General features: G+C 44.3%; 1 protein-coding gene across 12 annotated transcripts; it reads left to right on the forward strand.

The window, feature by feature from the left end:
• The first annotated feature begins 1,564 nt into the window (after window positions 1–1,564).
• On the forward strand, window positions 1,565–14,532 carry BTN3A1 (butyrophilin subfamily 3 member A1). Of its 12 annotated transcripts, XR_008680661.2 has the most exons (12): window positions 1,565–1,739; window positions 4,700–4,759; window positions 4,884–4,973; window positions 5,234–5,581; window positions 6,996–7,277; window positions 8,864–9,064; window positions 9,225–9,245; window positions 9,337–9,363; window positions 10,431–10,457; window positions 10,691–10,903; window positions 11,734–12,026; window positions 12,482–12,591. XR_008680661.2 is itself a non-coding variant. In XM_055390464.2 (11 exons), the coding sequence occupies exons 3-11, from the start codon at window positions 4,889–4,891 to the stop codon at window positions 11,850–11,852; spliced, it is 1,323 nt and encodes a 440-aa protein (XP_055246439.1). In that variant the 5' UTR covers window positions 1,565–1,739; window positions 4,700–4,759; window positions 4,884–4,888; the 3' UTR covers window positions 11,853–14,532. The 12 variants fall into 12 exon arrangements, 11 of the variants coding, with proteins under 11 accessions (XP_055246439.1, XP_055246441.1, XP_055246442.1 ...); XM_055390464.2 differs by having other exon boundaries at window positions 11,734–14,532; XM_055390466.2 differs by lacking the exon at window positions 11,734–12,026 and having other exon boundaries at window positions 1,566–1,739; window positions 12,027–14,532.
• The last annotated feature ends 2,051 nt before the right edge of the window (window positions 14,533–16,583 follow it).

A 16,583-nucleotide genomic window follows, 5' to 3' on the forward strand; every position in this document is an offset into this window, starting at 1 on the left:
TTGTTTTGTTTTGTTTTCATGTAAAATCAGTTCAGGTGGTGGCTGTCCAGGGCTGATCTGGCACCTCAGAGGTGTCATTCATGCCCCAGACTGCTTCTGACTTCATTCTCTGCTGTCTCTGCATGTGGCTTCCAAGGTCAAGGTTGCCTCATGGTCCCAGGAGGGCCGCTGCACCTCCAAGTCAAAAGCCTACATCACAGGCAAGAGGAAGAGGAAGTACGGAGAGTGTACCCTCACACTCCCAGCTCTTTTGGCCCCTCCTTTGAAGGATCTCTTGGAGAAGCATAAGCCCACAGCTGTCACCTACAAAACACTGGTTCCAACTTTGTCCCTTGGTCTCTGCTATCTACCAGATGGAAAAGAACGTTGCAGTACCTAAGAAAATTAGGCCTTATCACCAAGAAGAAAGGGGGAATGCATGATGCAGAAGGGACCAGCCATCTCAACCAGATACTACACAGCCTAAATTCAAACATTTACAATATAATTAAATTGCATCAGCCCCAGTCACATCTTAGCCTTAGGAACTTTGATCATTGACTTGCAATCCCAGAAAGTCTGTTTTGAGGTCCTAGGCCACAGGAAGAACCAATTTGTTTTATAGACCTCTTACAGAGACAGCATTCACAGTTTATCTAGAGTCTGGCCTCAGAGAATATGTACTCCACTGGCAGCAGGAGAAACAAATACACAGGAAAATACAGTGTAGCACAGAACAGGAGCTGAGGGTGAATGGAGATGCTCAGAAACACCTGCACTAAAAATTTGCTGAGAAAGGTAAAACGTGTCAAGCAGCACTGCCTCTGGAAGCCAGAAAAATTACATTTTGTGATAACAGATCCTAAGCCTGGATGCTGGAGGTGCTTAAAAATGTGCATTGTGGGCCGGGTGCGGTGGCTTAAGCCTGTAATCCTAGCGCTTTGGGATCTGAGGAGGGAGGATCACTTGAGCTCAGGAGTTTGAGACCAGCCTGGCCAACATGGCAAAACCCTGTCTCTACTAAAAATACAAAAAGTAGCCGGGCATGGGGCGAGCACCTGTAATCCCAGTTATTCAGGAGCTGAGGCAGGAAAATCACTTGAACCTGGGAGGCGAAGGTTGCAGTGACCCAAGATCCTGCTGCTGCACTCCAACCTGGGTGACAGAGTGAAACTCCATTTCAAAAAAAAAGTGCATTGTGTCTGGTTTTCTTTCCATTCATACGTTTATTTGACTCTGTAGTAAAATCTCCTCCTCCTCCATGTACCCATATTCATGCAAGCAAATGTTAGCAAACTGCCACAGTAGCATTTTAATTAGTGCACATCTTTCTCTCTTCACCACATTAAAATCTTTTCCCATTGTGTTCTGCTGATATTTCTATTATGATAAAAGACTTAAGACAAGTGACTATATAGAAATACGTATATACACACAAGAATGAAAGAGATAAAAACAAACAGTAAGGGAGGTAGGGCAGGAATTTTTCTTCAACGTGTACAATTCAATGTACTTTCAGTTTTCATTTCAGCCTTCCTCAGTGGTTTCTGCCCAGCAACTGATGAGAAACATCACCTCTGAGCCAATCAAAAAACTTATTCTTCCAAAGAGAGATTGTTATTATTCCTCACGATGACCAGACAGTCTCTGCTTTCTTTTTCCTTTCTTCCAGAAGGAGATTTAACCATAGTAGAAAGAATGGAGAACTATTAACTGCCTTTCTTCTGTGGGCTGCGATTTTCAGAGGGGAATGCTAAGAGGTGAGTGGGGGAAGTCGATTAGGGCCTGGTTCACAATGCCTGGGAGGACAGGGGCTGAATCGCTGAGAGTGGTGAGTGGGCATGCGGGGAGAGTACTCACCCAGAGAAAGGAGTGTGTGCCTGAGGGGGTGCGCACGCACCCATGTGGACACATGGAAAGGGGAGAAGTAGTGCAAAGAATAAAGACCTGCAGAGTTTGGGATTTGGTGAAGAAATAGTCTAATTGCATGTTCTTAAGAACGTATTGTAGTCAGAAAAGGGCAAACAATCTTTAAAATCTGTTCTGGACAACTCAAGGCATCTATTCTAAGAGATTCTAAAAAGAGGTGTCCTTTATAGATTCATATGTAAATTTGTTCATTACAGAAGTATTAAAAATGTAGAAAAACCTGAACCAGCATACATATACAACAGGCGGGGGATAGACAAACAATGCATGGTTCAATCATAAAAAAGATTTCCATGCAGCCTTTAGGAATCGTGTTTTTAATGAAGGGCAATTATTTATAATTTTAGCAATGTTAGATCCATACATTAAACCTTGTTTTAAAATCTTTTAGGAACAGTATGTGTTTTTCCTTTTATTCATCATTTCCCCCAAACCTAACGAATGCTATCCAATGGATACAATCTATTTCATTGTATGAATATACAATTTTTTTGTTTGTTTTGAGATGGAGTCTTGCTCTGTCGCCCAGGCTGGAGTGCAGTGGCACGTTCTCGGCTTACTGCAGCCTCTGCTTCCTGGGTTCCAGTGATTCTCCTGCCTCAGTCTCCTGGGTAGCTGAGATTACAGGTGCACACCACCACACCCAGCTAGTTTTTGTATTTTTAGTAGATTCGGAGTTTTGCCATGTTGTCTAGGCTGGTCTCAAACTCCTGACCTCAGGTGATCCGCCCACCTCAGCCTCCCAAAGAGCTGGGATTACAGGCGTGAGCCACCACACCCAGCCTTTAAAATTATTTTTAAACACTTCTCTAGTTTGGACTATTTCTCTTTTCTGCATTTGGCTATTGTAGATTTTACTGTATTGAGCAGCCTAAAACATAAATTTTTGTCTTAGTTCCTGATTTTCTTTTTTCTGCAACACTAATTCCTACAAGTGGAACATTTGGGTCAAAGCACACACCTTTTTTTTTTTTCTTTTAATAGCCATTCCTTAGCAAAGCATATAACTTTTTTTAAAGCCCTTGATATATATATGGTCAAAATACTTCCAGAAATATTTACCTTTTCACTACCAAAGTATATGACTACTACTATAGATATTTTATTTTATTTATTGATTGATTTGTAGAGATGGGGTTTCATTATGTTGACCAGGCTCGTCTTGAATTCCTGGGCTCCAGGGATCCTCCCATCTCAACTTCCCAAATTGCAAGGATTACAGGCATGAACCACTACTTAAACTTGTATTCCTTTATGCTTTTTTTCATTTGCAATATTGACTATAATCAGGAAAAAAATATATCCTTTAAGAAGAAGAAAAACTTATGTCTCACTCTAAGGACAGCAGAGAAATTGTTAACTCAGGGAAAATGATAATAAAAATGATACCCCCTCTATAGCAACATAAGGAGCAGTTTCGAGGAGCAAAAGATGTGGTGAAATGCATTGTTTACTCTGGGTGGGTGCAAGATCCAGGCAGGGGTGGAGCATGGCCGGCTGCACAGATCTCTGTTCTCTTGTTTCCTTTACATCCCTCCCCACCTCCCTCTGCAGATCTTGTTCTCAGAGGCCATTCCCAGACCCACAGCAAGAGGGATTATGGCTGCAGGCCTCATGCTCCTTTGTTTTGGAAGAAACTGTTGAGGAGTTAGTATTTACTGAGCAGCTAATATGTTCCCGTCACTATTGTAACTCATAATAATTATTATTAAGTAATACATGAAAAGTTTTAAATTTAAAGCATTCCAATATTTTAAAAGTAAAGGGAACAAAAGGCCAAGTGTTCCTTCACTCACTAACCTCTGATCTTCAGATTAGCATGCATCTTTTTTGAGTTTTTCAGGCATTTACATAAATAGTTATGCAGAAATGGATAGCTTTGCTTTTGTTCTTCAATTGAATCTTTAGTATAGTTGTGCAAGGTGTTTTTTGATCACTTAGTGTGTCTCCGTTATCTAGGTTCATGACAATAAATCAACTCTTTTTACCTGCTGCATTGAATTCCCTCCGAGGGATGAGCCATCGTTCCTCTAAGCAGTCTCCTGATGGGTGGCTGGTTCAGTTGGTTACCATTTTTATACTTTAAAAATAGTGCTGCAGTGTCATTCTCACAGAGGCTTCTGTCTGCACCCATGCAAGTACTTTGCTCGACTTGACATCAGGAAGTGGAACTGCTGGGCCAACTGTGCAATTCTAAATTTCACACTTCATGATATTGTATAAGTAAATAAAATTGCAATGGTTTTGTCCCGTGTCTGAGACCAAAGAGCTTGTGAATCTTAGAGCCTTTACTTATTGCTTACCCTCTTTGTGTCCCTAAACCTTATATCATGGGCCTGGCCCCTTGTGGGTGCTCAGTAAATATTTGTTGAATGACTTTATGAAGGGAAGAAAGAAAAGCTAAGTAAGGCCTGGTCTTATTTGCAGCTCTGTGATCACTAGCCTTGGATTAAATGTGGTGGGTTCAGCCCCTGACTGACTTCGGGTCCCCCACCAAGCAGTCTTCCTTAATCATACCAGGAGTCCGCTAGGCCATGAGTTGACCATGGTGATGGCCAAGAGTTGGGGCTTTGAGGAGTCCACAGTGTCAGACACCCATAGCAGTGGACCCCGGTGGAACCAGGGAGCCCAGTGAAGAGTGTCCTGCATGAATCAGAGGGGCATTGTGGTGGGTTGGACTTGGCAGGGGAAGTTTGGGGAAGTCATAGGATTCTGAATATTGTTAAACAGTACAGTGAGGATTTTCTGATTGAATAACAGATGTGCATTTCACATAGACATGTTTTTACAGGTGATTTTCAATGTTGCGACTCAAAGGTGAAGACACTGAAGGACAGAATTTTTGGCAGAGGTAAGATCTTCAGTCACCATACTTGAGTTAGCTCTAGGGAAGTGGAGGTTTCCATTTGGAATTCTATAGCTTCTTCCAGGTCATAGTGTCTGCCCCCCACCTTCCGGTGTCTCCTGATATGCAGCATGAATGAAAATGGCAAGTTTCCTGGCCTTCCTTCTGCTCAACTTTCGTGTCTGCCTCCTTTTGCTTCAGCTGCTCATGCCTCACTCAGGTAGGGAACGATTCCACGCTTGTTTCTGAAGCAGACAATTACCTAATTATGTCCTCATAGGACTTTTGACTCCTTCCCAAACCTGAAGTCCATCCCGACCTGAAGGTTCACCCGTCACTAAGAGACAGATGGTGCTTCTGTTAAGATCAGTTTCCCCCACCAGTTTCTTTGTATCTCGCCTTCCCTGTCTGAGAAGCACCCTTCCTCTCATGACCCCAACTCCAACACCCTCTGACAGATCCTCCCCCTTGTGCCTACAGCTCAGTTTTCTGTGCTTGGACCCTCTGGGCCCATCCTGGCCATGGTGGGTGAAGACGCTGATCTGCCCTGTCACCTGTTCCCGACCATGAGTGCAGAGACCATGGAGCTGAGGTGGGTGAGTTCCAGCCTAAGGCAGGTGGTGAACGTGTATGCAGATGGAAAGGAAGTGGAAGACAGGCAGAGTGCACCGTATCGAGGGAGAACTTCGATTCTGCGGGATGGCATCACTGCAGGGAAGGCTGCTCTCCGAATACACAACGTCACAGCCTCTGACAGTGGAAAGTACTTGTGTTATTTCCAAGATGGTGACTTCTATGAAAAAGCCCTGGTGGAGCTGAAGGTTGCAGGTGAGCCTCCAGGTTTTGTTCTGAGAACATTTCTCTGTAGGATCTAGAGCAGATGCAGAGTCCCTCTTGCAAAAGTACTGCAGACACTCCTGGCTGCTCACTAGCAATTGCCTGCACTGCCTCCCAACTTAGCTTCTCTGAGGCCCTTGAGAAAGACACAGGTTTTCCTTTAGGAAGAATTCCTGCTGTACACTACATGCTCAAGTAAAGAACTCCTTTCCTCTGGCCACCAGAGATATAAGGGAAGTGAAGGACAAGGGATAGGAAGCATAAGAAATCATCTCTTCAGTGACTGGTACACAGTCATTCGTGTTTAGTTCTGTACCGGATGGCTTCTGTGGCTCCACTAGATACATGCTATTGTGGGCCCTAGAAGATTGGGCTATCTGGACTGTATCTGCTGCCAATGTTCTTGAGCCAATGACCCTAGAATACACGTGTAGTCATGGGAGCTGTGTTTCTTACTTGTTTCAGTGAGGAAGAACACATATCATGGGGAGCTGTGGTGGAGTCTCAGTAAGAAGCTGTTAGAGCAGACTTAGTATATAATTTGGGCTTGTGTTACGGGATTTGGGAGGAGGGTTTATAGACTTTGGCCTCTGCTCTGGATGAGACACTGCTAGGAAGGTGTGGGCAGGTTAATTCTATGAGTGAGAACCTTAATCAATCTTATCTAGGAAGAAAGAGACCAGAGTGAGACTAAAGCTGTAATTGATGAAGGGACAGCAATCCTTCATTGCTGATGGGGGATGTTTGGTCACTGCTGTGGTTTGGACAATGTTCATGTTTTTCTCTGTGCCCACACATGATGTGGGGTGGTCTTGTTTTTCCCATGATCCATCATAGTCACAAAGTGCCATCATCTGATGCTGGTGTTCTGTGAAATTGCATTTGTTCAACAGGAGGACACTGAGTCCTGTTGCCGCTTCCAGATAAGGGGACTGCTCTTTTCTTTCTTAGTGCAATGCTTTTCCCTGTGGCTTCTGTTTAAGGGTTTGGTCAGCAGGGATCTGTAGCAGACGACGAAGGGAGGGAGAGAAAAGAGAGATCTGGGTGCTTAGTCCCTGGCTTCCTTCCTGCAAGTTACCCTCAGGCTGGCTGCATTGCCTTGCTGAAGGTCACTGCCCCTCTCAAGAAAGTCCTTAATGCATAAATCTCTTCTTTTATGTCTTCAAAAAAGCTCCCTCTCCTCCTCCCTCTGGTAACTGTGGTGGGTGGGAATAGCCCCACTGTTACTGACCCTGGGATACTGCACTCATTCATGTAGCTTTCTCCTCACTAGGACCACACTTTTGTAAGCAGCTCTAAAATGAAATTGTTCTTGAATTATGGAATGTGAGTGTGCCATGATTCCTTTTGAGACCCTCTCTGATACAGGCCTCTCAAGAATTTAGGCTAATTCATCTTTCCACAGCACTGGGTTCTGATCTTCACGTTGATGTGAAGGGTTACGAGGATGGAGGGATCCATCTGGAGTGCAGGTCCACTGGCTGGTACCCCCAACCCCAAATACAGTGGAGCAACAACAAGGGAGAGAACATCCCGACTGTGGAAGCACCTGTGGTTGCAGACGGAGTGGGCCTGTATGCAGTAGCAGCATCTGTGATCATGAGAGGCAGCTCTGGGGAGGGTGTATCCTGTACCATCAGAAGTTCCCTCCTCGGCCTGGAAAAGACAGCCAGCATTTCCATCGCAGGTCAGTACCTGCTTGGCCTCAGGTTTTCTGAGCTGGGCTGTGGCAGTTGAATGAAGGGGGAGGTGTTAGTGTCTGCAGTCAACCTGGGTCTCTGCACTGAATATAAGGCCCAAAGCATGGACCTGGAGGCTCCTCCTTGCACCGGGGGAGCTTCTCTTCTCCATAAAGCTGTTCATGACACAGACATTTACTGAACATTTCCTGTCTGCCAGAAGTATAACAGTAATTGGAATTAGGGGATAATTGTTAAGATAAGCTGCGTATGTAAAGTCAAATGACAAAAGGGGAAAACATATATATATATATATATACAAACTCATAGAGAAAGAGCTAATTTCCTTGAGACAGAAGATTTTAAAAACTGAGTAAAAAATTTTAACAAAGGTCATAAATTATTTAATTTACAGAAAAGGAAATAACTCACAAAAGAGTGTTCATTCTCATTCATTAGAGAAACATACTGAATCATTTTTCACTTATGGTATTGGCAAAAATCAAAACAAACATCTGTTGGTTGATAACACATGGTTATGGCAGGAATGTAGGAAGGCTGTGACTCCTAGGCATCTGCTGGGATGACTTGTATTTTTGGTGTGCATTAGCACAACCTCTGTTGGGGGCTATATAACAATATCTATCCAAACTACATCTTTAGTGATCCAAAATTCCACTTCTGGGAATTTATTTGGTAGATAAGCTTGCATTTGTATGAGATGATCCATGTAAAAAGTTATTTTTTATAGCACTGATTATGACTGCACAAGGTTGGAAACTATGCAGATGTTCACTGCTGGGGAACTTTCATGCAATGGATACCACTCAACTGTGAAAGAAAAACGAGATAATTCTCTCTATAGTGAAATGGAAAAACCTCCAAGATTAACTTTGCACAGAAAGAGCAAAATGCAGAGTGGTGTGTATAGAATGCTATCTTTAGTGCAAATAAGAGGAAAAACAAGAATATATTTTTATTTACATTTTTTTTTAAGTTAACAAGTAATGTCATAGCACTCACTAGGTGTCAGGCACTTTATAAGTATTAATTTAATCCTTCTAACTTCAGGAGAAGGGCAGTAGGAACAGAGAGGTTAAGTAATTAGTCTAAAGTCACACTGCAAGTCACCTAAAGGAGCCAGCATTGACACCCAGGGCCTCCAGCTCCAAAGTTCCTGTTCTTAAGCATCATATTAAGCAGACTAATTTGAAGTTAAGAAAGGGAGGGTAGGAGGGAGGACTGGGTGGATGGGAGACTTGCGTGACTTTTTATACATGTATTTTAGAATCATGTACATGTGTTACCTATTAAAAAGTTGAATTAGAAAAAAATGTGTTTGATATCCTCAAGTCACTCACTTTCCACATGAGAGGCAGACATCTCAAGAGAAGTAATAGTAGCAGCCTCTAGTGGGGGTTTATCAAAGTCTTACCCACTGTCCTCTGAGATTTTAGCATGAGAAAGATTATTTAACCTCGTGAGATAGAGTCCGTGCCCTGTGACCTGGGGTGAGCAGCTAACACTTGAGGCGCTGCAGTCTGGGGAGGCTGAGTGCACCGGCCCCCATGACCCACAGCCGTTGCCTTCACAGACCCCTTCTTCAGGAGCGCCCAGAGCTGGATCGCCGCCCTGGCAGGGACCCTGTCTGTCTTGCTGCTGCTTCTTGGGGGAGCCGGTTACTTCCTGTGGCAACAGCAGGAGGAAAAAAAGACTCAGTTCAGAAAGAAAAAGAGAGAGCAAGAGTTGAGAGAAATGGCATGGAGCACAATGAAGCAAGAACAAAGCACAAGAGGTAGCTGGGCCTGGGAGTTTATCTGAGCCCCTGGCTTGCGGGCCAAAGCCCAGAGACCTCACGCCCATCCCCACCCCAGAGCTCAGTTGCTTTTAAGGTTAATTTTTTAGAAAACCCCCTCACCTGTAACAGTTCATTATTATTTCTGCTTATTTTCCAGTGAAGCTCCTGGAGGAACTCAGTAAGTTCCCATTCCCCCAGAGACCCAGGCATGTCTTCCTGTCCCTGCTTTATGCGCCTTGATGCATCTTCCCCTGTTCCTTCCATTGCAGGATGGAGAAGTATCCAGTACGCATCTCGTAAGTTCCTCTGACATTTTCTCTGAATTTGAATCTATAACTGTCTGTGCTTGAATAGTTTCCACTCTTAACTCTTTCCCCAAGGTTGGGAAGTGGTCTTAGATCCCTTTGACTAAGGAAAGAAAATAGATGTGCCAATTCCTAGTCATTGCCAAAAAGAAAAAAAAAAAAAGGAAAGAGAAGAAAGGAAAAAAGAAAGAGTGTGGCTGATTGGAGTAACACCCAGGAGGAGTGTTTCTTTCTCCCTCTCTTTCTCTTTCTCAACTGGTCTTGAAGAAAATATGCCTTCAATTTCTCTCTACCAGGGGCCACAGACTCTATAGCCCTGCAAAGCACTGAGGAATATCCAGGGGCACACTTGTAAAGGAAGGGGGAAGAGGTAGATGAAGTGCATTCTCTATGGCAGGAACTTCACTAGTCAGTTTACATAATCTATAGGCTCCAGAGAAGAAAAAGAATAAAAGATAATAAAGAACAAGAAAATCTGAAAAGAGAGAGGGAGAAAAGTGTGTCTAATAAACAAAAGTGGCCTGAACAGTTGCTCAGTTGGTACCAATTTATTCTAACTGACTTCAAACACTAGTCCCTGAAATTGCTCATTAAATTTCCCAAATTCTTTTCAGAGTAAGGTACGAAATTAGATTGATATAGAAGGATCTTGCAAACACACACACACACATACACACATTTAAATATATATATACACATATATATACATATATACACATATATATGTGCATATATATGTGTATATATATATATGTGCATATAGACATGGAGACACCTATGCCCAGGTACAGGTGTATAGATACATTCCAAATAGATCAGCTGAACACCATCAGGAAGGAACTCTCTCAATGTCTGCCATGTCACTAGCATTCGACTGATGTTCCTGGATTTGATATTAAGAACGGCACAATAGAAAGAATTGAACCTGCAGAGGAGGAAGATACAGGTGGTAAAAAAAAAAAAAAAAAAAAAAAATTAGATGGATGTAAAGTTAAGGGAATGGAGCCAAATCAAAAATGGCAAGTTCAGGTGACATCTCTATCTTTTTTTCATTGTAGGGGGAGAGAGACATTCAGCCTATAATAGTGAGTGAACCTGATGCTCTCTGAGTTTGCTGGGACACGTGCCATGAACATTTCAACCTTTTCTCTGCTGTGACCCATTGATGTTCTCATTTGCATGAATCAGATTTAACCCAAAGACTCAATTTGTATGTTGTGGGGGGTTGATTTCTGCTTTTCTGGAGAATCAGAGAGACTCCTGACCCTGCACACCCCCTTGCAAAGCCTGGCCTTGCAGCCTGTACCCTTCATTGCAGAGGGAACAGAGCTCACCATTTTTGAGAAGGTGCCACCCCTGATCCATCAGAGCTGTAGAAGAGAGAGGCTGGACCCTGGAAGAGACTCTGAAGAAAAGGAGAGAAAACATGTAGTGAGGGGAGAGTGCAGTGGGGAAAAGTCCAAGAATACTGACCTTTTCCTTATCTGTGTCTCCTTCCTTTCAGAATGGAAAAAGGCCCTCTTCAAGCCTGGTGAGTAAATCACTGTGTGTTCCCTGGACCAACAACCTGAGGGACTATATTCCTTTTTCCTTTTTACTTCTCCAACTGTTGTGATTTGGGGAAGAAAAGCTCCCATGACTAGGAGAATTTGGGGTAGGCGACATTAAATTCCAACCTGAAAAGTGGGCCCATCTCCAAGACCCTTTCCGCTGAGAGCCCAGGGAACCAGGGCGAATAGATCTCTTGCGCTTCCTCAGACCTTCCTGGGAAGGAAGACACATAAAGGGTGGAGCTCAGGGGAAGGAGACACACACTGAGTAATACTGCAGGGAGAGTGAGGATGGAAATGCCTAGGAAAGGAGGCGATGCCTGCCCAAAGAACTTAGTCCTTCCCAGACTTCTCATGCCACCTACTGTCAGTGCCTTCTCAAAAAAACTTAATGCTTCTGAGCTTTGGCCTCCACATATTTAGGTGATGATTTCAATCTGTGTTTGTGGGGGTTGAGGTGAAGACTGAAGGAATAATAAATATCCATTTGTCAAAAACCTTAAGAAGGAGATGATGAGTTCAAACTGGGTGGTTGAAGATTTGCAGAAAGGAGGGTTAAGGGAAAGCAACAAGGAAAAGTGCAGTGCCCCCATGGTTCCCAACAGTGGGGAGCTGTCTCCACTCCTACACTGGGACGGCTAGGGAGGTGAGGCAGTTACTGGAACCCAGAGTAAGAAGCAGCTCAAAGAGAGGGCTCCCTGAGAAGAGTCATCAGGCCTTGTTAGAGCAGCAGCAGCTGCTGCTGGCAGGGAGGAAGCAGGAAATTAAATGGTGTGTCTCTCCTTTCTTTCTCCTTCCAATCTCCTATCAGGGCCTCCCATTGGCCAAACCCAACAGCAAACCAGAGGACAAGGGAGCCCAGTGGCACTGTCTCAGGAATCTGCCCAGAGGACAGATTCCTGGGGCCCAGAAGAGGGTGGAGAAAGCTGAAGGGTGGAGAGTGAATCTAGGGCATATAAGGCACCACATAGAGCCCAGCACAGAGACGGCCTTGCAGCTATCAGGAAGATGAGGAGCTTCCTTCATGGCCTGCTGTGGGCTGAGTAAATAACATGATTGCCTTCTACAGCGCTAGAGATTCATTTGTTTATCCCCATTTTTCAGGTGAGGAAATGCTTCAGATGAGGCTCCACTTTGTTAAATAAATTGGATGTATGGAAAAATAGACTGCAGAAAAGGGGAACTCATTTAGCTCATGAGTGGTCGAATGAAGGTTGAAAATTAACCTCTGAGTATAAAGCATTAGTGGGCAGAGTGAATGTGGGGAGGGAAACAAGAAAAACGTAGAAAGGATCCTTGCTGCTTCCTGAGGCCGCATCAGGGTATTGGGTTAGGCAGATGCTGAGGCAACCCTCATTTCACCCTCCTCTTCCCCTCTGGACACAAGATACCTGGGGCTTTCTCTCCTGACATGGATGAGAGAGTCACATTTAGGGCAGACTAGGGACACCAGGCTTTGGACTCATACCTCCTCAGCACGGCCCAGGCCTTGCATGCTGAGGCTCTGAAATCCAGGAAAAATGGTTGACCACATGGACACTTCCTCAAACTCTCTGCAGCGGATGTGATTCTGGATCCAAAAACAGCAAACCCCATCCTCCTTGTTTCTGAGGACCAGAGGAGTGTGCAGCGTGCCAAGGAGCCCCAGGATCTGCCAGACAACCCTGAGAGATTTAATTGGCATTATTGTGTTCTCGGCTGTGAGAGCTTCATATCAGGGAGACATTACTGGGAGGTGGAGGTAGGGGACAGGAAAGAGTGGCATATAGGGGTGTGTAGTAAGAATGTGCAGAGAAAAGGCTGGGTCAAAATGACACCTGAGAATGGATTCTGGACTATGGGACTGACTGATGGGAATAAGTATCGGACTCTAACTGAGCCCAGAACCAACCTGAAACTTCCTAAGCCCCCTACGAAAGTGGGGGTCTTCCTGGACTATGAGACTGGAGATATCTCATTCTACAATGCTGTGGATGGATCGCATATTCATACTTTCCTGGACGTCTCCTTCTCTGAGGCTCTATATCCTGTTTTCAGAATTTTGACCTTGGAGCCCACTGCCCTGACTATTTGTCCAGCGTGAAAAGAAGAAGAGAGTTCCTCCAATTCTGACCGAGTGCTGATCATTCCCTAGAGACACCAGTAACCCCGGGCTTAGCTAATGAAAGTGGGGAGCCTCAGGCTGAAGTAACTTGTCTCTGCTTCTCCCTGCCCAGCTCAGAGCTGAGGGCCTCCCCCTCCACAGCAACCAATCACAACCATAAAGCTACAGGCACGCACTGAAGCACTTTACTGATACTCATTCAATTATTCATATGACAGTTGTTTGAGTTTGGTACCACCTTATTTTCCCCTTATGCAGATAAGGAAACTGAGGTGCAGAAAAGTGAATTGACTACAAAGTAGACATGACTAGTTAACAACACAGCTGGGATCTAAACAGCAATAACTAACATTAATGGAGAACTTAAAATGCTCTGAGTGCTGTGTTATGAGCTTTGGTGGATGTCACTCCTTTAATCCTCGCAACACCCTGTCGGGTAGTCTCATTTAGCAAGTATGGAAGTTGAGGCAGGGCAACATTAAGTAACTTACATAACTCATGCAGTAATTTCTGCAGTTGGGAGATGTTCAGCTTCAGTCCCTGGCCATATGCCCGTTCTTTTCCACCCTGATTCTTCCCCCAAAGGAAGAGCCCACCTGTAGCCCTGAGGTTCTTTTCCCAGGACGGCTCCAGGGTAAGGATCACTGTAGGTGGTTGTGGAGTTGACACCCCTATTGACTCCTTCCCAGCTGATTGTCAGAGCCTTAGACCCAGCACTCCTTGGATTAGCTCTGCAGAGTGTCTTGGTTGAGAGAATAACCTCATAGTACCCACATGACACGTGATTTGGAAAGAGACTAGAGGCCACACTTGATAAATCATGGGGAACAGATGTGTTCCCACCCAACAAATGTGATAAGTGATCGTGCAGCCAGAGCCAGCCTTCCTTCAATCAAGGTTTCCAGGCAGAGCAAATACCCTAGAGAGTCTCTGTAATATAGGAAATTTGGATGAAGGGAGCTAGAAGAAATACAGGGATTTTTTTTTTTTTTTTTTTTTTTTTAAGATGGAGTCTTACTCTGTTGCCAGGCTGGAGTGCAGTGGTGCGATCTCAGCTCCCTGCAAACTCCACCTCCTGGGTTCAAACAATTCTCCTGCCTCAGCCTCCCGAGTACTGGGAATATAGGTGCACGCCACCACACCCAACAAATTTTTGTACTTTTGGTAGAGATGAGGGTTCACTATGTTGGCCAGGATGGTCTCGATCTCTTGACCTCATGATCCACCCACCTCGGTCTCCCAAAGTGCTGGGATTACAGGCTTGAGCCACCGGGTGACCGGCTTACAGGGATGTTTTTAATCCCGTTATGGACTCTGTCTCCAGGAGAGGGGTCTATCCACCCCTGCTCATTGGTGGATGTTAAACCAATATTCCTTTCAACTGCTGCCTGCTAGGGAAAAATTACTCCTCATTATCATCATTATTATTGCTCTCCACTGTATCCCCTCTACCTGGCATGTGCTTGTCAAGTTCTAGTTGTTCAATAAATTTGTTAATAACGCTGACTCTTCAACTTCGCTTTTTCTAGACTCTAATAAGTCTACTCAGCACAGTAGAATAGTCCACACACCCACTGTACTCCCCACAGTTTCAGTTTACCTCATTGCAGTGTTTTCACAAAACCTTTATTGTATGTGTTTTCTACTGCTGCTATGATGAATTAGCACAAATTCTTAGACTTAAAGCAACACAAGTTTTTGGTTCACAGTTCTATAGGTCAGAAGTCCAACAGGGATCTCACCAGGCTAAGATCAATGTCTCTGCATGCTGGATTCTTTTCTGGAGGCTCTAGAGAGCAATATGTTTTCTTGTTTATTCAGATTGCTGGCAGAATTCAATTTTTGCAATTACAAGACAGAGGTCCCAGTTACTTACTGATTTACAGCTGAAGGCTGTTCCCATCCCTAGAGGCTGCTGTTTTTTTGGCTCGCAGCTCCCTTCTTCAGTCTTCAAAGCAGCAATTATGCACTGAGGACTTGTCAATCTTTGAAGTTTTTCTGGTTCTTTTTCCATTGCGCCTCTCTGATTCTTCTGCCTTCTACTTTTGAGAACTTCTGTGATTCGATTAAGTCCACCCAGATAATTTAGAATAATCACTAAATTTTAAGGTCCATAACCTTAATTCTATAAGGTCCATTTTGCCATGTTATATATCATTGTCACATGTTTCACGGTAAACATCACTAGGTGTGTATGGAGGGAAGAGCACTATTGAAGCTACCACTTATTTGGGAAATCATCCCAGGAAACACAAGTGCAGAAATAGTGAATCACAGAAGGGGGAAAGCCAGTTGTGTGAGGAATGGCACAAAGAGTTCATTAATGAGTCACCATATGGACAACTCGGCTTGTCCCACCCAGGACACTGTAAGAAACTATATGAAATTGTGGAATATATGTCAGAATCTTCCTAAGGGCTGGAGACCCTTGTACATTTATCAACACCTCCCATCCTCTTTTGCTTAAATTGGTTGAAGGTTGCCCCTGGGAATGTTAGTTCTGCTGTACTTCAAGGTTGGGTTGTGCATCTGCAGGAAGAAAAGCAAATATCACTGGTGTTAGAGAAAGCGGAGGAGGAGAGACACAAATAACTGAGGTCAGACATTGTTATCCTTGAAGGAAACTGTGTTCCTCCACTATTGGCAAATTGTAATAGGCCAAGAGAATATGGAATGGGGCATCAACAGCATCTGTTCTAAGGGCTCTGCTTCTGAGAATGTAATGAATGCCTTTCAAGGTCCCTCTGCCCTCCCTGCACCACATTCATTTAGAATTAGTGACCTCTTGTGTTCCAATACATGTCTGTATAGCATGGCCCTGCAGCCTCACCACATGGACTGGGTCTGGGATGGACACCTGACCCAGGCTAGGGCAGGGGACCTCCAAGTGACATGTGACTAGCTACACCTGTAGCAGGTGTGCATGGGAGTTGTGGGAAGAACTCTTCCACTCACATTATGGTCCAAAGGAGGAGAAGAAGTTGAACTGCAGAAACAGAACACCAAAGCACATGTGCAGAGAGGAAACTTGAAGATGGAAGCAGTTTGGGCAATTTTCTCATCTTTTTTTCCCTTGGGGTCCCAGTATCATTCTAGCATGTTCTGGGCAATTTGTTCTCTTGAGACAAGGTAAATGTATTGACTAATATTGTTGAAGTATGGAAAATTAGCAACTTGCACAACCATTGCACTATGCTCATTGATTCTGTGAGTCAGGAATCTGGAATATGTAAGGGGCAAAGTAGGAATGGTTTTTCTCTTCACCAAAAAGTCTGGGCCTCCCCTGGAAGGACTCCATAGCTAGAGGTGACTCAAAAAAAGAGACATGCCCAAATTGCTGTCAAAAATTGAAACTCATTTGCAAAGCAAAAAGGGATCAGTGTTCAGTCTAGGTCCTGGTTTTCCCGGGGGTCCCATGTACACCAGATCCACAGAGAACCTTGCTGAAGTGACACTTCCTCTGTGCTTATCCCTCCCATGACAGGGAATGATTGTGTCAGGCTGTCACTATCTAATGTGGCACACTCCAGTAGAACCTGGTGTATTAGTCTGTTTTC

The sequence above is a fragment of the Gorilla gorilla genome, chromosome 5 (assembly GCF_029281585.2).
Source record: "Gorilla gorilla gorilla isolate KB3781 chromosome 5, NHGRI_mGorGor1-v2.1_pri, whole genome shotgun sequence".
Classification (NCBI taxonomy): Eukaryota; Metazoa; Chordata; class Mammalia; order Primates; family Hominidae; genus Gorilla; species Gorilla gorilla.

Bases quoted from the DNA above. Each gene is read 5' to 3' on its own strand.
- BTN3A1 (XM_055390457.2), top strand. From the start codon at position 4,889: ATGAAAATGGCAAGTTTCCTGGCCTTCCTTCTGCTCAACTTTCGTGTC. The intron at 5,582-6,995 runs GTGAGCCTCCAG...ATCTTTCCACAG, and splicing joins GGTGGAGCTGAAGGTTGCAG to CACTGGGTTCTGATCTTCAC. The intron at 9,065-9,224 runs GTAGCTGGGCCT...CTTATTTTCCAG, and splicing joins GCAAGAACAAAGCACAAGAG to TGAAGCTCCTGGAGGAACTC.